This window comes from Zychaea mexicana, assembly GCF_025766255.1.
Source record: "Zychaea mexicana strain RSA 1403 chromosome Unknown BDB00scaffold_112, whole genome shotgun sequence".
NCBI classification, from domain to species: domain Eukaryota; kingdom Fungi; phylum Mucoromycota; class Mucoromycetes; order Mucorales; family Lichtheimiaceae; genus Zychaea; species Zychaea mexicana.
The window spans coordinates 109,860-130,503 of NW_026516775.1; the positions used below are offsets into that span (position 1 = coordinate 109,860).

Sequence of the window (20,644 nt, forward strand, 5' to 3'; positions counted from 1 at the left end):
GAGGATACCTTATGCTCAATAGTAAATGGCTTATATCTCCACACCATATTAAGTAAGTAAGCATTTGCATCATAATAAATCGTGTTCCTGGACCTTGTCATTACCCGAATATCAAATAAAAATTTTGAGTAGACCTGGGGTAGACCTGGGTCTACTGGGTCTACTCCACCTACTAAGTAATCGCCGTGGCAATTCTATATGACATGATTATGGTGGAGGTGATGATATGATGATGACGGGGATGGGTATAGTAGTAAAGAGACACAGAATAACAGTAGAGGGAGAGAGAGACACATAAAAGAAAATTGATATAATAAAAAAAACGCACAATCTTTTAAATAAGAAAACCCTTAATCCTCCAAGTCCATTCTTTCAACGGGCGTGCTGCTTTGTAGTTGTTGTTGCTGCTGGCACTGAGTGTTGTTTCCTTGAAAAACATGTTGGTCATTGTTCGCCATTTGCACAATTCTATTTACAACAGTCGGCACCAATCGATCGATAGTACGGAAATCCCTCAACTTTCGCTTTACAACTTCAATATTCGAATTATTCAATGCATGTAGAAACGTTTCTTCGCTCATCTGTAGAAATTCTAGTGGATCAGTATCTTGAGCACACTCAAAGATCCATGTACACACCCACATAAAAAGATAAATACCTCCTCCAGATTCCATGGGTTAAATGTCAACGGCAGCAATGCAATATCAGGTCCACAAACTCGAATCAGGTGCATATATCGCCGCACTCCTTGCTTCATCTTGGCCATCATACTTTGTGCTGTTTTTTCGTCTTTATATGGAAACACGCCTTGATCAAAAACTCGTTTTTTCCTTTTTTGACTTTATGATAGATATAACGACAATAGACAATGTTGATGTTTTGAATGATCTGCATCATGGCAACGGCAATGCTGGCGCTGTCGAGTAGGTTCAATTTGGCTTTGCTTCTTGTTGCTCTGCTCAGAATGGCGGCTTGTTGTTGTTGTTCAAGGTGTCGTGCGTTGATAAGTGAGGCGCTGTCGTCAAAGTTGAGTGATTGATTGTTGCTTTCCAAGAACTGTAAACAGTTGTGCACGTTGTCGATGACCTTGAGCCTATGCTCTGGATGCGTTGAACAAATAAAGTCGATTTCTGTTTAAGCGGAAAAGGCAGCAGTCAATAATACGTTGTGTGCAATCACATCCTTTTTTTTTAACTCACCACTGACAAGCTTTCCGCCATTGCGCCATGTATTCTTCATTGATCCGCCATCAGACAAAACAACTTGGCTACTGACGTCTTCTTGGCTGTACTGCGTGTTTATGTCGTCGTATTCGGGCTGTGAGTGTGCAGTCTGCTGTGTGCGTTGTCTTTTCGACCGCAAGTGGCCAGAGATGGTGATAAGGTTGTTGTTTTTATTATTATTACTGCTGCTGTTGCTTGCTATTGTTGTTTGGGCAGAGACAGGATGATGGCGATGGTGGTAGGTGGCAGTGGCGGCGTTGTTGCTGTTTGATGATGATGATGTATTGGTGGCGGCAGTAGTAGTAGGGGTCTCCTCAAAATCGTTCAAGTCAATGTCTTCGTCGTCCAGATCATAAACCATACGAGCAGAATCTTCAAGTGAAAAACAATTAGCAAAGCGTTCAATCCCTACAACTGAAACATTACAAAAAACTAAAAGCATACCTTCTCGTTCTTGCACGCTCACACTTGGATTGTTGCTGTTGTTGCTGTTGTCATTGTTGCTGCTGCTGGGGATCATTGTCGTCGCGTTGTTGTTGCTGCTGTTACTGGTTGTTGCTGTTGTTGTTCTTAATGATGATGAAGAAGATGCTGCTACTGCTGCTGCTGCTGCCTGCTGTCTTCGCAACCGGCGGTCCTCCTCTTCTCCAGCTCGCCGATCCCGTTCAAACTCGGCACGCGTCTCCCTCGCAATAGATCGCAAAAAAGCGTCGTTCTTTCGTTGTTGAATCGATGCAAGATAGTCAGGTGGAGATATAGGCTAAAACTACTGTATTAGCACCCGTTCTTCTCTCCTTGTATTCACACACGCTTCCCTTTTTTCCCTTTCCCTTTTTTTTACCGTGCTTCTTTGTGGTCGCCGGGCAATCGTCGTCGTAGTGGTAGTAGTAGGAGTAGTAGTAGCAGTATTAGCACCAACGCCAGATGGCGATGGCAATGGCTTCAAATTAACCGAAACAAACTCCATCAGCCTAATTAACTTTTTTTCTCCCATCCTTTTCTTCCCATTAGGACTTACAGCGTCAACAGTGTTCTTGTTGAATTCAACAGTAAAGCCGTGCTTGGCAAAAACTTCTTTTACTTCTTTCATCACAGCATCCTTGTCTAATTTGAAAAAAAAAGCATACTCAGTACAGATTGACGATTGCACATCCCTCCATCATTCATCTCTTTCTTCTTTTTTTTTGGTTCTTTTTTTTTACCACGGATGTTCAACGATAAATCCAAAACGGTAGCAAGTGAGTCGTTCATGGTAAACAAATAAAAGAGACTTCGGTTCTCGAACTAATGTGCACTACGCACATATTAATAAAACACCCTTTTCTTCCCCATACTGCTTATTTGGTGCTCTCCACAAGAAAGAAGGAAAAAGAATTTTTTTTCGCGGGTTCAACAACTACACACATTTTTATTATATAAAATTATTGCGGTTCTTCTTGTGTTGCTGTTGTTGCTGCTGGGCTAGCTGTCAGGACGTTAACTAAAAACAATATATGAGGACACACGTTTTGTTTTTTCGTATTTCTCTTTTCTTATACATACTGTCTTCTGCCCCAAGTAACTTGACTAGTCCAGTCAAACGGACAAAGTACTGTAGCTTGGCAATATCCGATGTAGTTTTTGGGAGTTCTTTCCAGGCTCCTGCTTGAGTGATGTTGGATAACACCATAAACAACCGGGCAGGCCAAATACGAAAGGTCCCACACTCCCTACTCATTAATAGGGTTTCGTTCAAGTCCTGAAGGCGATGCAATGCCTCCTCAGGTATGGTAGAATCCTCAGTAGGAAAATCTGCCCGAGCCAGAACATCCATAAGATAGCAGACGCACAGGTACTGGTTGTGGCTCATAATACCCACTGCACGACCAGAAAACGGCTGATCGTTACCACGTTGGCACGCACGCACAAGCATCATTATAAAGGAAGCTTAATGACGCTCATACTGGTCCTGTGTTGCTGGCATCAGTTGTGTAATACCTCGGTTGGGCACATCGTCATAGCTAGTGTACACAACTGTCAGTAACTAAAGTAATACTTCATACATATATCAACTTTCTCTTGAAAAAGTAAGCATACCTTAAGCCCATCACCATTCGGCGCTCGAGGTAATAAGAGGTGCCGCGAGTAGTTCGATCAATAACCTTCAAGTATCTTGTCACCGTAGCATGGATCGAACGGCCAGTTTCGTCGTTTACGTCAGATAAAGAAGCCCATCTAGCAAGCTCTGCGCGGGACTCGGTGGTATCTGGTGTTGCGTTCAAAGTTTTCCGTACAATCATTTCCCAGCGCATAATCTCGTGGAAGCGGCCAACTGCACGGCGCTCGGCCGTGTTGGGCTCGCGATTTAGGTGCTGAACGCCATAATGCTGCAAGACGTTCATGTTCTCACTAGCACAACGCTGCAATGCGGCACGAAGAACATCTGGGGCAGTAGAAAGTAGGCGGTTGTTACTCTCGATGTTGATGTTGTTGGATAAGACGCCAAAATATGGCATATCTTGACGTGCACCGAGTTTTTGCACCAGACAGCGGCTGAAACGTTCATCATAGGATCCAGTGGATGAGACAGGACAATGGTGATGACGACGTGTTGCTGCCGCTTTACAGTAGTAGCCACAATGGTTGCATGCGAATCCAGGCTCAGGATCCCAAGTACACCAACGCAAGGAAGCAGTTCGGTGGTAAGATGCTGTGCATACCGGTATTTGTTTGTCACATCAACTCCTTTGGCACCTTGGGCATACAGTAGATTGGTGAATTCTTCTTGCGAGTATTGATTAGTACTGGGAGCGAGCATACGATGGGCTGACTGGATATGGCTATATGCTTCAGTCGTTGGAATAAACACATATCAGTTATCGTGGTTCCGGTTGGAACAGAAAAGCAGGCCACTCGTACGGTCAATAATAAGACCCAATCTGCCAATCAAAGCAGCACGCTCTATAAACGTGGTAGCATATATCAGTATGAGCCTTTTTACATACGCCACAGCAACAGCAACATCATTTTTATTTACCATGAGCCATTGGCGCTTCTTCATCGTTGTCAACATCCATTAGTACCGGTTGTTGCTCTGGCGATTGCTGTTGCCGTTCTTGTTGTTCATCAACGTCCATCGATCCCAGCTGTAGCTCGGGCTGCTGTTGCTGAACCTGCTGCTGGACCACTGCTGGCGCTGCTACTGCTTGTAAAGCTAGATATTGTGGATGTGCGCGGCGGTGGGCAGAACGAGGTTGTTGAGCAGGCAATGTAGGTGACATGGACCGGCTTTCTTGCGGCTGTGGTCGACGTGGAGCTCTGTATAATCGCGACTGGCTAACTGTTGCAGGATCAAGAAGGGCATTGCAAGTGTCAACGAAATGGCGATGGAAGTTCAAGACGCCTTCAACATGTTGGCATTGCGGGCATGTTACAAAGCCTGGCGCGCCGTCGCCGACCCTGTCTACTACAATAGTAAGCGTTGCTGCACAAACACATATGAGTAACGTTTTCATATTTTTAACGAGTAAGCACAATACAACCCCAACCCCAATATAATGACATACCATAATTGCGCAATGTTACCGTAACTTGCTTTTGGTGAAATTGTTTTCTATGGGTATCCATGCTTGTTTCCACATGCTGTCCACATGTACGGCATACCGCACCAGAGCTACTAGGCTGACCGCTGTTGTTTGTAGGTTGTTCGGGAGGGTTCATGATATAGTGGCTGTTGTTGGATGAAAAAAAATAATACCGCAGTATAGTAGTGTTTTTATATTGATCACATAATCCTTTCTCTGCCACATCCACATAATTATTTTTATCTCTGTGCTTTATTGCCAAGTTGCGCTACATTGTACTATACGGCCATAAGTGCGCGATAGGAAGTTACATTGTACCTGTTTAATTTACACCACACTACTTTGTGGTTGGAATTGCATTGTCGAGCACGATCTATTTTAAGAACATGACAGATAACAGCCACCCCTACTTTCACATGTGCGCCACAAAAGCTCTTCTTGTCACTCACAACTTACGTAATTCTGCCACATGGCTTTGTGGCTCGTCTTGGCAACTTCTCTGTCGGAATTGTATTGTCGATCACGTTCTATTTTAAGAACATGACAGATAACAGCCACCCCCACTTTCACATGTGCGCCACAAAGCTTCTTCTGCTTACAACTCACGTAATTCTGCCATGCCACTTTGCGGCTCGTCTTGGCACACAACACCCCTTTGATTTATTTTTAGTTTTCTCATTCAACAACGCAGACAGGTACCTTGCCACATATCGAGGCTAATACTTGGCAGTAAAGAACATTGTCTCCCTTTATTCTTTTATTGGTTTATATCTTCAAAGCCCGGCATATCGTCTACTGCTATCATATACAAAAGATGCTTGCTCAAAGTGCATGTGCCAACGAGAGATGAAAAACTATATAAAGACGCCGCATTTGCAACAACAAAAGAGCCCCATATACACACCCACTCACACACCTACTTTAACTTCTTTCCAATAACCGCTTTCACAATGTCCAACTACTACAGCAACACCCACTTTGATTATAACGAAGAAGCCGGTACCTATGCTAATGTCGAGCAACTGACCGATCCAGCCTTCTAGGATGCCCAGCGAACGATTGACCGGTAAATATATACCAACACTTGCTTTTTTTTTTCTGGTTCTTTTTCGTGCCTATTGAATTCGCGTTAACTTGCATAATTTGTGCTTATCATACCTCTTGTTTTTTTTCCTTGTTAGTGAGGAAGCAGAACGAATCCTCTACTGGCTTCGCGATGGTGTCCCAACGGCCATGAATATGTTCCAAGAGACCATGCGGACGGCGACCTTGGCGAGCGGCGATCACCCACCTGAGCCCTCCATTCTGATCCTGGACGATAACCTCATGTCGATCCAACACCGCACCACCAGGGTCGACCTTTGCAATATCCAGGTTGGTGTCCAAAGCCTCCTTCGTCATTGTTGTACCCACTTGGAGGATCGCGTGTTGCGTGGTTACCGTTTGCAAGTCCCCTTTTCCACCTCCTCTATCCTTGACGAAACACGAAGCGAGGATCCCTCCGTCGACTTCTTTTCGCGTGCTGGCAACGCCACTGCCGATCCCACATACCTGACGGCCTTAATGAACCACCTGGCGATTGAGCACACCAGCGAGTTCGTTACTGGTGTCACTGCTAGTGGCGATCTCGTGTGGAAGTTCGACAGCCTTTTCGCCTGGCTTCAACAAGCACAAGAGCTCGTAATGATCATCATGGTGCTTGTCCACCTTACCAGCGGCCAGCCTGCTCGTGGCGAGGAGCTTGCTGCCACAACGATCCGCTCATCTGCCCGTGGTGCAAGACGTGGTGTCTACTGGTACCGTGAAAAAGTGATGCTCGTGCAATACTACTACAAGCGTCGTTCGCGTGCTACTGGTGACCGATATATTGCTCGATTCCTCACCAAGGAATTGAGTGATATTTTGCTCATGTACCTTGTCCTCGTCCGCCCTTTCGAACGGTATGTATTGTATTCTTGTTTTTTTTGCCAAAGCGCGCTTCACAATGTATTGAATTTGCGATGCTGGTTTGCTGATTTGCCCAAATTGTTGAAATTGAATCGTTTGCAGGTTCGCCTTCAAGCAGACCCGCGCTGGTGAGGATGTCCAGGTCGGCATAGAAAACTACCAGAACTTTTTGTTCGTGGCCAACGGCAACGTCGTTACAGGTAGTGAGCTCAGTAAGAAGCTATATCGGTACGTATATACATGTCAGCTAAGAAATACCCAACAACAGTGCACATAATTAATTGATATACTTGCCTTTTTTAAACATGCATCAACAGTTTTTTGAAGGACTTTGCTGGAGCTGGACTTGGCCTCCAAGGATACCGCCAACTAGCCACGTTCTTTATGCGCCATCACTTGCAAAGAAGCAGAGCTTTCTTGGAAAGCCCACAGGAGATCCGTGGTGACCCGGATTTAGACCTGGACAACGATGAAAACGTGGATCTGCCCTCAACGACTGGTGAGCAACGGCAGCACGCCACTGCTCGAGCCGTCGTCCGTGGTGCCCCTTCATTGAACACTGAATTCTTTGATCTGTAGGCTGCACACAGCGGTTCTACGGCCGGCATGTTTTACACCCGTACTCCCAGCGATTTCCAGTATTTATCATCTGAAGCAATACACGAGTTCGACCTCTGCTCCCGTGAATGGCAGAGCTTGTTGGGTATGTATAATTCTTGTGGATCATATAGACAAAAGAGACAAGTGAATTAATTACGCATTCCCTGATTATGTAGGTATTGCCGACCATGTCACGCCATCCACGCCTCCTCAACAACAATCTCAACAACAACAACCTCAGCAACAGCCTCAGCAACAGCCTCAACAACAACCTCAACAACAGCAGCCTCTCGCCCTTGCTCCTCCTCTCTCTCAATTACCTAGTCAGGTTAACAGCCTTCTTGCGCAGGCCGCAGAACGGTTCGTTGTTGCCATCCACGAAAAGACCACCCGCGATATCTCACCAATTATCGTATACAAGCATGAGTTTTTGCCATGATTGTTTTATATTTCGTCTACCTCCGTCTCCTTCTTTCACTCATCTTACCTTTTCTCTCTACAGCCGTCCTCCTTGAACACATCAACGGCTTGCGCCAATTCCTTAACGACGATAATGCCACGTTCCGGTCTCGCGAGCAGGCTTTAGCTTTGCCTCTGATCATAGAGCGCCAGCTCGATCTGCTCGTTGTGCTACCCACAGGCATGGGCAAAAGCGTGCTGTTCTCGGTACCACCACTCCTTGAACCCGGCATGCTCACCATCGTTGTTGTTCCTTTGGTGGCCTTGACTGGCAATCATGTTCGACGTTTAACCCATGCCAACATATCCACAGCCTTGTGGCAATGTAAGTCTTTTGAACCAACATCTTATTTCAGCACAAATTCTGCAATCATATACTTATCTTTTTCCTATGCTATTATTAGCTGGTCGCGCAACGAACACAAATGCGCAGATCCTGCTTGTCGCGGTCGAGCATGTAGCCACCGCAAACTTTGTCACCTTCTGCTTTGAGCAGCAAAGCCGGATCTCTCGTTTCGTGGTTGATGAGTGCCACTTGGGCCTCACCTGGTTGTCCTTCCGTGTGGCCATGCTAAAGCTTCGAGTCCTTCGGTCCATCCCCGTCCTACTCCTACTACTTACTGCAACGTTGCCGCCTTCTATGGAAGACGAGGCCCGTATTTTCTACGGGTCTAACTTTGCAACGATTCGTACACCATCCACCTCCCGCCCCAACCTCGCATATTCCTTGCACCTGCAGGAAAACACCATATCAAACGACGCAATCATGACGATGTTAGCCAACGAATTGCTCCATCATCACAGCAATGTCCGCGGTATTGTTTTCTGCACGTCCACTACCAAGGTCAATGACTTACACGAGTTCCTGGTCCAAACCGACCAGTACACAGAGCTCAACGCCTGCAAGTACTACAGCAACCTTGACGACGAAGAAAAGCAAGAACAGCAGGACAGATGGATGCACCAAACCAGTGGTATCATAGTGGCTACCTCTGGTTTCGGGTTGGGCATCGATGCCCCTGACGTGCGCGTGGTGTTTCACTGGGGGTTGCCCTACAGTTTGTTGGACTATGCCCAGCAAACTGGTCGTGCTGGTCGCGACGGGCTACCTTCAACGTGCCAGTTGTACTTCGTGCTGGATCGCGAAGAGAACAGGATCACCAGGATGAAGGACGAGCAAGAAGACCAACTGAAGATCAAGGATGCAGAGGAGCTGGTTACATTTGTCAAGGTACTACACAAGTTTTCAACTTATTAATATATACATACGATCACTTCCCCTTTTAAGAACCATCATAACTAATATCAAATTTCACAGGCTAATAGCTGCATCTGTTTCCAATTACAACAGTACCTTGATGGTACCGCATCTGTCAACTGCCTCGCCGACAACACTTATGAAGACTGTGGCTACTGTTCGGTTTTACTGGCTGGTCCAGTCCGTCCCCCCCGCCAAGACCGTCGTCAAGTACCAAGGATATCCATGGAACTCGAGGTGGAAACCACAGAGGACAGTACAGTCGAGCCTCCAGCACCACGCACAACGGTATGCATTCGCCTTTCTCTCTTTACAACAACTTTGTTAGTCTTGAACACGTTTGGCTCATTCCTTTCTCTTTCATTATTAGAACACACCTTCCATCGAATCTGTTGCAGGCCAGCAACAAAGCAACACCATCCACAACACCCACCGTGACTACAACGACAGAGTACTTGAAAAGGCCGAGGACATCTACAGAAGCCAAGTCTGTATTCATTGCGTGCTGGTGTATAGGCAAAGTTGCGGTTACCTACCAAGGGATTCGTTCGGCCACGACGGCTATTGCTTCAAGGAATATAAACGTTTTGATGGTTACCATCGCTGTATCAAATACACGTATGTCTCTGCAGTACCGTTCTTTTTACGGATGTATTATAGTTGCATACTTACTTTACTTTTTTTTTCTTTTTCTGGTGTCATAGACCCGGCATGTGCTTCACATGTGGTATTCCATTCCACAACAGCCTTTATCAATGCAGAAGTAGAGGTTGTAACCCAGCAATCGCAAACACGGTGCTTCCTGCTTGTTGGGCAGTCTTCAACACACGCAACCAAGACGCCGACCATGCCCGCTTCCTCGCCGAGAACTGTCCGGACATAGACAGCCGTGCCACCTTCCCAACAACGGACCAGGAGTTTGCAAGCTGGTTATCCAACAAGGACCTCGACAATATTGGCAACGCCATGAAACTGTTTTTACAGATTTTCGAAGAGCTTATTGTGGAGGAAGAGCGACACGCGGACCAGCACTAAGCCTTTCTTTCCGTTAGTTTTCTGTCAGCTCTCCTACCTCTTTTCCCTCTTCTCTTGCCCCCTACATACAAATCTGTCTACAACACACACACACACACACACACACACACACACACATTTCTCTGTCTCTCTATTTTCTTTTATTACAACACACACACATATCTTATATATACTCTTTCTCTCTGTCTCTGTCTCTGTCTCTGTCTCTTTATCACTTTTTAGATTTTCTTTTACCAATAGAATAAACGCTTATCACACCCAACGAACCTGATATAAGCAATATCCTGTCGTGATTTATAAAGCCTGTCGTTATTGAGCAATACATCCTGCTGAAGAGCCTTTATTGTACGCATAACTGTTGTGTGCTGATTTAGTTGGTATTGAGCAGGTCTTGTCGAAATGTTGTGTTCATCATCTACCGCAATTACGAAAAGTTGTTTTGGCAAGTGGTAGAGCTGTTGCCTCCCATTTTCCCCCAAGCACACTCCGTTGTCAGCACCACATTTTATTAGCCGAATCCCGTTGTCATCATTGTCATTCCGTTGTCATCGGTCGCCACTTGAAAAAGTTTGTGGATTTCACACTGTTTTTGCCCAATAAAAGACGCCAATGGCACTGGAAGCACTATTTCTCCGAGCACTCCTGCTGAACATGCAGCTCAAGTAGATATAATGCAACAGATGACAAGTTTATTTGGCAGTGTGGTGCCCATGATGATGATAATGTGGTGGTGATTTGATGATGACGAGGATGACGATAGTAGTAAAGAGACAGAGAATAACAGTAGAGGATCGCAAAAAACGTCGTTCTTTTTGGTGGGTGTAATTTATTTCTTTTGTTGCCTGGTGTATAATAGAATCGCATATCCATCCCCGTTCCTGTCCCTACTCCTTCCAAAATCATCGCAGAGACATGCACCAACAATCGTCGTGTTCAGAAGAAGCTGCGCGTTCGATTGGTGGTTGTTGTGTGCGATTTGAACCAGTGGGTCGTAAGATCATCATCGTTTTGTGAATGCTGCTATTATTTTTGCCAGTAGAGTATAATACAATCGCACACCCATCTCCGTTCCTGCTGTTACTCCTTCCAAAATCATCGCAGAGACATGCAACAACAATCGTCGTGTTCAGGAGAAGTTGCGCGTTCTATTGGTGGTTGTCGTGTACAATTCGAATCCGTGGATCATGAGACCGTCGTCGTTTTCGTGGTTGTTACTGTTATTTTTGCTGCTCTATATGTTGCTGTATATAAACTAGCACCGCCATTGTCCATCTTGGCTATACATTGTACAGGAAATCATTAAACAAAAACAAAAAAAACACACACAAGGACTGAGGACAAGAGATGAGTTTCATTCGAGATGCTTTATTGGTGTTGAAAGGAAAAAGTGCGAGATGTGTAAAATTCGAGTGTTGAGATTAGAGAACGCGTACAAGACGAATGTTGCTTGCGTGAAGAAGATAGGACGAGTCTAGTTTGAGTGGTGTTCAAAAGGAACGTCAGATGCGGCAAAGCTGGATTCTGACGGAGCGTGTGCAAGATGGCAATTCGAGTGTTGAAATGGCGGTGAGCAGTAAGTAATAAAATAATACAAAGAAGTGAAAGAGCGAAAGAGATGCAGAAGCTACCTTTCATATAAAAAAAAATTTCTTTGAGGAGCGCTGCACCTTGAAAGGGACTTTACCCAAACACGGTGCTCAAGACCATGGATGCCATCACCTTTTCGCCTTGCCTTGTCGTTTCCTCACGTTCCTTCTGCCTTTCCCATCCGTTTATGCTTGTAATCAACACTTCTTTACAGCAAAATATTGGTCACTGCCATTCACGTTATCTACTAATATGTGTCCGACACAGGTTAATTATCTCTCTAGTACAGGTACACATACATCAGCACTCAAGAAGTATATAAAATAGCCAACAATAAAACAATCCAAAATAAGAGGTGGTGGAGAAGAAGAAGAGAGTCCCATATACATCCAAGCTCATCAATTGGAAACTCTAAACCCAGAACCTTAGTAAACCCGGACCAGGACTTGCGCGTTCGACTAAACCTGCTCGCTCACTGGCGTTCGCTGCCAGGCCCCTAAACCCGTTGCGCTTACACGCCCTTCTTTTCAGCCTACTGAGTGTCTTAATGCCCCACGATGTCCTATGTTCATCAGTAGCATAGCTGCTTGAAATCATGACAATGTACTGAGATCTGTTGGATCGCGTGAATAAAAGAATTTGCATCTGTGTCTGTCGTAGGAAGAAGCCTGCATAACAGCGAAAATGCTGCTGTTTCCTTTTTTTTTACAAACATCCAGCTCTACAACAACAAGCTTCAACGACGACGTATTGATGCTGATGCTCTCTTTTCAGTTGCAGTTTCCATTTTCAACTGGGCAAACCAGTGTCTCTTACACAGAAAATCCACAGACCGGCCTTTTTATTTCATTGCAATTAAATAGCGTCTTTGAGTCCAAAGACAAATTACAGCAGAAAGCTGTATAGACTGTAGGTATACAACTCATCAGCTTCTACTGATTGGATTTTCATATACGAACATGCATCAGAACCGCAGATGCCACATTTACTAATGCGTTTTTAAGCTTAAAGCACATGGAGCTGTTTTGTATTTCACACGACAACAGAATCTCATTTCATGAAATACCAGTTTATTAAAGCATGCTAATACTATACACTCAAAAAATGCTATTGCTTCCTTACCTGCATTTTGCCGTTGCTTTCCACAGAGCCATCGAAGAATATAGCTTTACTGTCATTATATCCATGGTATCCTTCTCATCCTTACCTATGTGATAATGGGATATCGCCATGCCTGGATCCTTGTAGCGATCCTCATTTGCTTCAGGCCGCTCTTGATCTATAATAATCTACACTCTCTTTTTCACTGCTGTTCCTCATCGGCAAGATATGCTACAGACACCACACTAACATCGTCGCCTTTGTCTGCTCGTCCTTATTCTGGCACACTAAACTGTTCGTTATTTGGAGTACTCGATGGTGAGATATGGCCGTGCACGAATCGCTCCTTTTTAGCTGACTTTCGTGTATATATATATGATCCACTATAAAGTGCACGTGTAGCGTTTCTGGCTGTTGCTCGTCGATACGACATGGTAGAGACATCAGACCACCATCGTCGCCTTCGTCTGCTCGTCCTTATTCTGGCACACTAAGCGGTTTGTTATTTAGGGTACTCGATGATGCGATATGGCCGTGCGAGAATTGCTGCTTTTTTTTGATTTTGCCAGTTTGCTTGTTAAAAAAAAAGAATAAACACGTACCGCCAGGGCTGATGCTCCTTGAAGAAAGCTAATCGCATATATTCGACGTTGTCATTCGTTATTCGCAGCCTCGTATAGCGTATACAAAAAGTGGCCTGTACTGTATAGACTGGCGCAAGTTTTGCTGTCTTTGTGCTGTGATCATGCTTCAATGGGGTCAAATCGTTCGTATGGTAATTAACTTTGACTGTTGTCGTGAGATGCAGTAGCTTCCGTTTGTTGTAAAGTTTGTTGCTGTAGTGCTGCTGCTGCTGCTGGATTACGTTGCCGCCCTCGTTTGATGGCTATTAGTTTCAGCAGTTGCTACTAGTAAAAGAATTAAACCATTCGCCATCCCAATGCCACAGCTCTTCCAGCATATAAACATCCCTTAAGCTAGATACATTTTTTTGCAAGCGCCCTTGCTTCAATATGTATAGAATAAAAAGCGGCAGTAAACGAGTGTGCTGAAGAGTAAATAAAATAATAATGATAAAAGAAGTGGAGCTGGCTCCCCTGCTATTTTGCTGTCATGCTCGCCATTTTCCACCAATTACATTGGCTGAATCCCGTTGTCATTCCGTTGTCATCAGTCGCCACTTGAAATAAATTTCCGTTGTCATCGTTGTCATCATTTTCGCCACACCGAAAATGATTCTAGGGTCTACCTAGGTGGACTCAAAATACTTATTCTGCCCCAAATTTAACTTTGAAAGTCAGTTGCGAGAGAGTATAAAGACAGTTGAAAAAAACCGTTAAAGTGTACTTGTCATCTTGTTTCATAAGAGAATTGTATATTTCAACTATATGAAAGGTAAGTAAAGAGAGAACGGGAGGGGCAAGATCTTACTACTACAATAAGAAAAACAAAAATGGAGGTGAAAAAGGAAGTTGTAAAGAAGTAATAATAACAAACCAAGTTTATTTCTTATATGAAAAGTGGTTTGTTTTTTTACCTCCATTTTTGTTTCTCCTCTTGTAGTAGTAAGATCTTGCCCCTCCCATTCTCTCTTTACTTACCTTTCATATAGTTGAAATATACAATTCTCTTATGAAACAAGATGACAAGTACACTTTAATGGTTTTTTTCAACTGTCTTTACACTCTCTCGCAACTGACTTTCAAAGTTAAATTTGGGGCAGAATAAGTACTTTGTAGGTGGACTAGGTAGACTCGGTAGAGTATACCTTCTGCTCAACAGTAAATAGCTTATATCTTCGCAATGTACTAATTAGGTAAAGCTTTTCATCATAATAAATCGTGTTCCTGGGCCTTTTTTGATGCCAAATATCTAAAAATATTTTGGAGTCCACCTGGGGTCTACCTAGGTGGACTGGGTGGACTGGACCTACGGAGAATGAATCATATTAATAATATTTGTTATAAATAATAAAATTATATATAATTCTATTCTGTCAAGCTAAGCGTCGATCCAGTTGGTCTAGCTCAGAGGAGGGTATGCTCATTACCATTCCACCAGTTTATGAAATTTTTATATTCATAAAGATTACAAAAATATTTGGTGATTACAAATTTCATTAAGGATTACAAAATTGAAACAACTATATTTATTTAAATATAAAATTTTTGAACTTATTACAATAAAAAATATTATAATTTATTAATAATCTATAAATCTCTTGTTTTTCTTTAACTATGAGTTATATCTCTACTAAGTAATTACCGTGGCAACTCTATAGCGATCAACGTCGTTATATCGGAATTGATTGCCGCTCGCCGTTTGACGCCGGGATCGTCGCAATGTAATAGCTGTGAAGTCTTTGTCAATTATCGTTTGCCGTGCAGACACTATTTTTACGAGTTTAATGATCAAGAAATCTTGCATCCCAATATATTTGACAAAAGCTGGAAATTGGTATCAAGTACAAGTATGTAGCTTATAATGTCGCAGCTAAAGTCAATATTTTGGTATGGAATTAACAGCTCACATATCACATAGCAAAAGTATCTGAACAACCTGTCATCGAAGAACTTGGAACCGATATCAACGATGTTGAAGAAGATGCGTTGGAGCTAGATTATTAAGAGCTTAAAGATCGAATTGACAACTTATTTATCGATGCACAGACGGGTCAACAAAAGCAAGACTTGATATCATGTATACATACGGCTTTAGATCAGTACAAACCAGTACCCATCGAAGATTTAGAGTTACTGACCACTGTCAAAACCAAAGGACGGCCGAAGGGTGTTATTAGGTCGAGGCTACCATCTTACTTTGAGAGTATCGAACAAGATGCGAAAGGAAAAGAAAAATCAGAAAGAAGAAAAAAAACTGTTACTGAAAAAAACGAATCTAACCCAACGGTCAAAAAAAGAAAACTTACAATGATTGAGAACGGTTCTGAAGAGCTTTGGCCAAACAAAAAGCGTAGTACACAGGCTCTACATGATCAAAGGTATAGGCATATATTTGCCTAGTAGTGGTTTAATATATATGAACTTACACCATTTGCTGTGTAGCTCGACAATACATCCAGATATTCCATTATCGTACATTACAGACTCGGTCGAGATAAAGCCAGACGGATGGTGTGGGTTCAGAACTTTGTCGTATCTTGAATATAAAAGCAATCAAGATAAATACGCCGACATCAAAAAAAGAATGCATGAGTACGTGGTGGCTAAGGGAAAAAGCATTTGTTTGTCTTACATCTGTGGTGGCAGCCAGACGGAATATGAAAAACTGGTCAAAAGGATGTCTTATGGTGTCGCCTTTGGTGATATTGAGGCCGACTGTCCCAAGGAGTACTGGTTTGACGGAAGCGTGGATATTCAGTTGGTAGCCAATGCTTTGGAGTGGCTGATTGCTTGCTATACATCTGGTCCATGGGCGAAATATCATCCGCCGTTGCTGACATTGCCATACTCTGTACTTTAGGGCAAACGATATAGTCTCCTGCCGTTCGTTATGCATTTCATGAATGGGAACCATTAGGAGCCGGTCTTGCTGCGATCATCTGTTAAAATGTGATGGCCCCCGATATCACAGCGACACAAGCAGCAATAGAACGAGATCAGCCTAGGTCACGATCACAAAACGTTTTAGAGGTACCTGCATATCAAAAAAACAGTGGATCAAGATTCAACAGCAATCAGCATAGAAAAAAGAAGACAAGTGTCGCCCATTCTGATTTTAGATGAATCTGATTGCGATATTGATATATGGGGCGATCATCATGGTACCTATAACTTACCGCTCCGTATCTTTGTATTCTAGTAACTCTGAACGCATCTGTTATACTATCTAGATCATGGTGCAATAGCATGTCCCCATTGTCAAACACACCTGCTATTACCGTTACCTCCTGCTATACAGAAGCAGTACGATGAATATATACAAAAAGAAGAGAAGCATAAGAAACAAGACGAACGCCGCATTAAAGAACTTTCAACGTCTCGTCGCCGCTGCTTCGATGAAGCATAGATTAAACCCAGACCAGTTCGCTTTACTGAGTAATACAACTTCTGCAGCATTCATAGGAAAGAAATGTTGATCAGACCAGAAGGAATCGCCTAAGGTTACCTAGCTCATATCGATTTTGCGACCTTGCCTTTACGTGTAATGAATTATGTACCAGTTATACAAGATATCATACAGTTGACCCCTGCTTTTTGCACCTCCGCTTTTTGCAGATCCTCAGTTTTTGCAGCTTTTTTTAGAGGAATCCCGCTCATCACTTAGTAAAATTGCAGTTTCCTCACTTTTTGCATTTTGCAGCCCAAAACCAGGACCTGCAATTTCCCGCTAGTGGTTTTCATTCTCCCCAGAGAGCGGCGACACTGAGAATCGAACCACTGATACTTCCTAGTTTTCTATATAAAGCTTTATATTTATTACATAAAGGTTTTATTACTGAAAATAATTGGTGATTCTGGATTGTTTGTTCTGGCTTTTCTTGCGGAAATCATCCCGGACTTTTCTGAGCTCATTCCGTATGTTTTGATGTTCCGCGGCATCTAAAATAGCAATTGTTTTTTCTAGTATTCTTGTTTTTTCTTGCAAACTATATACTGGTGTAACAGGTTCAGATGAAACAACAGTCATGCTAGTATCTTCATTGCCGTTGTCAACAACATCATCAGCTACTTTTTCATTAAGAACAGCACTAACAATTTCTTCATCGGAAAGTAGTGGATGAACAGCTGCAATTTCCTCAGGTGGATCTGCATCAAAAGTGAAATTTGCAAGGTTGTTGGCACCATAAATAAGACTGAGATGATCATCAATCTGGCCAAGTGCAACTTCGTCTGCATTGTCTGACCCACTATCAGTGCTGCTAGTCATGACTGCATCTATTACCCTCGTTTTTATGTAGCAGTTTACAATTGTCAGCACTGGAACACTTTGCCATGCCTCATGACACCATTGTATTGCTGTCAAAACATCAATACGAAACGTATTTCCGTCATTAACAGGCAGGCCTTTTTCCAAGCGCTCCTGAATTCTGCTATATGCATGCTCATATTGCAAATTCCTAATACAATAGAGAAAATGGTTACTTTCAAATTTCCACATACATATAAAATAAGCCTATCTAATAATTATAACAACAACGTACTTGAAATGCACCTTGAAACTGCGGATAATACCAGCATCTAAAGGCTGCATAAGCGATGTTGTATTTGGCGGCAAATATACTAGCTCGACATTCTTTGGCTCGTAATCGCAAAAATGGCCCGAAAAGTTGTCTAAGAGCAATGCAATTTTTCTTTGCTGATACACCATCGATTTATCCAACATAGTAAGGTACTTCTTGAAGATATCGCGCGTCATCCAAGCATTGGCATTTGCACAGTACTTCGAGATGTCAACCTTTCTCTGCTGTGCCTGTTGTTATATAGAAAATATAATAAGCAGTTGATCATCATCTTTTACTTTATCGTATAGCATACTTTGCTGAAACAGGTTGGGCGCTGTGCCTTGCCAATGAACCAGGGGTGCCACTTATCAGATCCATCAGCATTCGTCGTCAATACAAGAGTCAACCGCGACTTGTCCTGCTTGACTCCTTTAAACGGTCCAGGTGCAATTGTAGACACAGGAGCACTGGAGTAGAAGACAGCTGTCTCGTCCATGTTGTAAATGTCCTTTAACGCATATTTTTCTAGCATTCGTTGGATTTCAGGCAACTTGACTTCTGCGAGTGTGACATCAGCAGAGCTAGCTTCACCACTTATTTTTTGGACCTTGAGGTTATATCGTTTTTGGAAGCGGTTTTGCCAGCCATTGGAGAATGTCAAGTCCTCAGTAGAGATTTGCAGCTTAGTTGCAAAGTTTTCACCAGCTTTCTTAATAATATCCCAATTGATTGGGATCTTCTCATGGAATCTTTGTTCTATCCATGTATATAAAGCGTATTCTAGTTCCTATTGTAATATTTTGCTTTCTTATTAGTAAAGTGAATAGCAAGCAGTACTCAATAAGCTTAAACATACGGGAAACTTTGCTCGAGCTTTTTGTCTTTTATTTCTCTCGATGCCGTTTTCTTCTTCATGTTTTCTCTTAGCAATCATTCGTGAAATTGTTGTTGTATTCGGAACACTCTCAAGGTTGTATGTTGTTTTTATCCAGTCGAGTAAATCCTTGTATGTAAACTTGCGCAGCACTTTCTCTTTGGCGACGTAGTACTGATACGCTGCTTCACTTATTTCGTCAGTAAGCTTTTCATATTTTCCTTTCGACATGATGTGTAGTTTGAGTAGTGTGTATAAGACAATTGCAAAAATTCAAGTCTTTTTATATAGACATTGCAATGTGAAAGTAACCTCAACAAAGTACCGATATTCTTTAATTGGTTCATATAATTGACACTTAGTAAGCTAAGCTATACTCAGCCTGTGTAACACCCTTATACCCATCCTCACTTTTTGCAGTTCCCCGCTTTTTGCAGTTTTTTTCATGAAAAACCGCTACTGCAAAAAGCGGGGGTCAACTGTAGTCAGCAAAACCGAAAGCACATTCAAATCGATAGAAACCGAATTCTACAGCCAATATAGCCGAAGTGTTGCACGATCCGTATTCGCACGAATGGCAAGGGCTGAAAAATCTTTGGTAAGTACAAAGCTATCACTCATAAAATAACTTACTAAATCATTGTTTAAAACAGCCTGGTTATTATGGACACCGTGGAATGCAAATCATTATGGATTGTTTGACGAAAGAACTATTGAAATCGAACCACCTGACAGCAGCAAATACAGCCCCGATGCCACCACTTCAGTTTGTTCAGCAGATTCTTGTTCCAGAGATAGCTGCACGACTTATCCAAGAAGATAAGAATGTTTCTTACGACGACGCAGTGGATATCATGAAAAAGAGTGCTAAATTCGGCAGTGCCATCAATCCCACCATGGATTCAGATGAAAGTGAAAGCAGTGATGAATGATTATAAAACGCAACACGAATCATAACCCCTTATGCAGTTCTGCACTTTTTTTTGTGTCAAATGTCGTTTACCTCATCGTACTTGACGATTTATGCTCTTCTTGTCTCATATTTAAGCTCTTGTGCCTTGTCTCCGGATTAATTGTTCTTTACAATCATATCAAAACCTATTTTCCTGATCCCTTATTTCTTACTACATGTTTTGTTCTTCACCCTCCAAATATTCAACTATTTGGTGTACACATTATTATCATCTTACATTATATATACGTCGAATATTACATTGACCGTCAAAATTTTAACTGAATAGAATTATATGACAGCCCTAGCTCTAGCAAGTTTTAGAACACGAAATACAGGATATGTCTTTGCAGCCAATACCACCGTCATAGATATTAAAATGGTGAAAAAGCTTGGTGCACCGTCTACTCACTTTTCTATAGTCTTAGCTACGTTTTTTTGTGCTTACTTAGAAATCTTCTTGCTTGTGCTTCACTATATTATAGTGCTTATGTTAGCACAAATAAGTTGTTTGCTAGCCATTTGGATACACGGTATGTTAACATTCTAAGTTACACGGTATATATCATCATAGTTCTGTCGTACACAGGGTCTTTTAAATTGTGCAAGAGACGGTACGTACGATAACTGTCAAAGAAAATTGTCGTACGCAATGTTAGTTTTTTATTGTACACAGAGTCTTTCAAACTGCACGAGAGACGGTGCGTACAACAACTGCAGAATACTAAGCTACCAAAAAAAATGTCGTGCATGAGGTCAAGTTTTGTCATGTGCTTAGTAATTCCTAAAGTATAATACCATAAATGTATAAGTAATGGGATCATCTATAGACTTACTATATAAAAATATATGATTTTATA

At 42.6% G+C, this 20,644-nt stretch overlaps 6 protein-coding genes across 6 annotated transcripts; 4 read left to right on the forward strand and 2 right to left on the reverse strand.

Moving 5' to 3' along the window:
• Positions 1-350: 350 nt before the first annotated feature.
• Positions 351-2,474, reverse strand: BDB00DRAFT_877605 (uncharacterized protein; the record flags this gene model as incomplete). The annotated part of the gene is made up of 8 exons (XM_053127633.1): positions 351-581; positions 659-789; positions 858-1,130; positions 1,200-1,595; positions 1,668-1,983; positions 2,065-2,163; positions 2,242-2,327; positions 2,426-2,474. The coding sequence occupies 8 exons, from the start codon at positions 2,472-2,474 to the stop codon at positions 351-353; spliced, it is 1,581 nt and encodes a 526-aa protein (XP_052974557.1).
• Positions 2,475-2,644: 170 nt separating this feature from the next.
• Positions 2,645-4,922, reverse strand: BDB00DRAFT_877606 (uncharacterized protein; the record flags this gene model as incomplete). Its single annotated transcript, XM_053127634.1, has 8 exons — positions 2,645-2,703; positions 2,766-3,080; positions 3,201-3,223; positions 3,300-3,822; positions 3,882-4,049; positions 4,122-4,163; positions 4,240-4,686; positions 4,769-4,922. 8 exons carry the CDS (start codon positions 4,920-4,922, stop codon positions 2,645-2,647), a joined length of 1,731 nt encoding a protein of 576 aa, XP_052974558.1.
• A 4,393-nt stretch (positions 4,923-9,315) lies between these two features.
• BDB00DRAFT_849058 (uncharacterized protein) lies at positions 9,316-10,258 on the forward strand. Its single transcript, XM_053125342.1, has 4 exons — positions 9,316-9,356; positions 9,428-9,611; positions 9,728-10,170; positions 10,191-10,258. The coding sequence occupies exons 1-3, from the start codon at positions 9,341-9,343 to the stop codon at positions 10,083-10,085; spliced, it is 558 nt and encodes a 185-aa protein (XP_052974559.1). The 5' UTR covers positions 9,316-9,340; the 3' UTR covers positions 10,086-10,170; positions 10,191-10,258.
• Positions 10,259-14,161: 3,903 nt separating this feature from the next.
• BDB00DRAFT_791991 (uncharacterized protein) lies at positions 14,162-15,400 on the forward strand (the record flags this gene model as incomplete). Its single annotated transcript, XM_053121080.1, has 4 exons — positions 14,162-14,168; positions 14,775-14,810; positions 15,055-15,243; positions 15,315-15,400. 4 exons carry the CDS (start codon positions 14,162-14,164, stop codon positions 15,398-15,400), a joined length of 318 nt encoding a protein of 105 aa, XP_052974560.1.
• Positions 15,401-15,703: 303 nt separating this feature from the next.
• Positions 15,704-16,256, forward strand: BDB00DRAFT_877608 (uncharacterized protein; the record flags this gene model as incomplete). The annotated part of the gene is made up of 2 exons (XM_053127635.1): positions 15,704-15,774; positions 15,839-16,256. The coding sequence occupies 2 exons, from the start codon at positions 15,704-15,706 to the stop codon at positions 16,254-16,256; spliced, it is 489 nt and encodes a 162-aa protein (XP_052974561.1).
• A 3,021-nt stretch (positions 16,257-19,277) lies between these two features.
• On the forward strand, positions 19,278-19,819 carry BDB00DRAFT_849066 (restriction of telomere capping protein 4; the record flags this gene model as incomplete). The annotated part of the gene is made up of 2 exons (XM_053125343.1): positions 19,278-19,430; positions 19,486-19,819. 2 exons carry the CDS (start codon positions 19,278-19,280, stop codon positions 19,762-19,764), a joined length of 432 nt encoding a protein of 143 aa, XP_052974562.1. The 3' UTR covers positions 19,765-19,819.
• Between the last annotated feature and the right edge of the window lie 825 nt (positions 19,820-20,644).

Bases quoted from the DNA above. Each gene is read 5' to 3' on its own strand.
- BDB00DRAFT_849058 (XM_053125342.1), top strand. The intron at 9,612-9,727 runs CTATTGCTTCAA...TACTTACTTTAC, and splicing joins GATTCGTTCGGCCACGACGG to TTTTTTTTTCTTTTTCTGGT.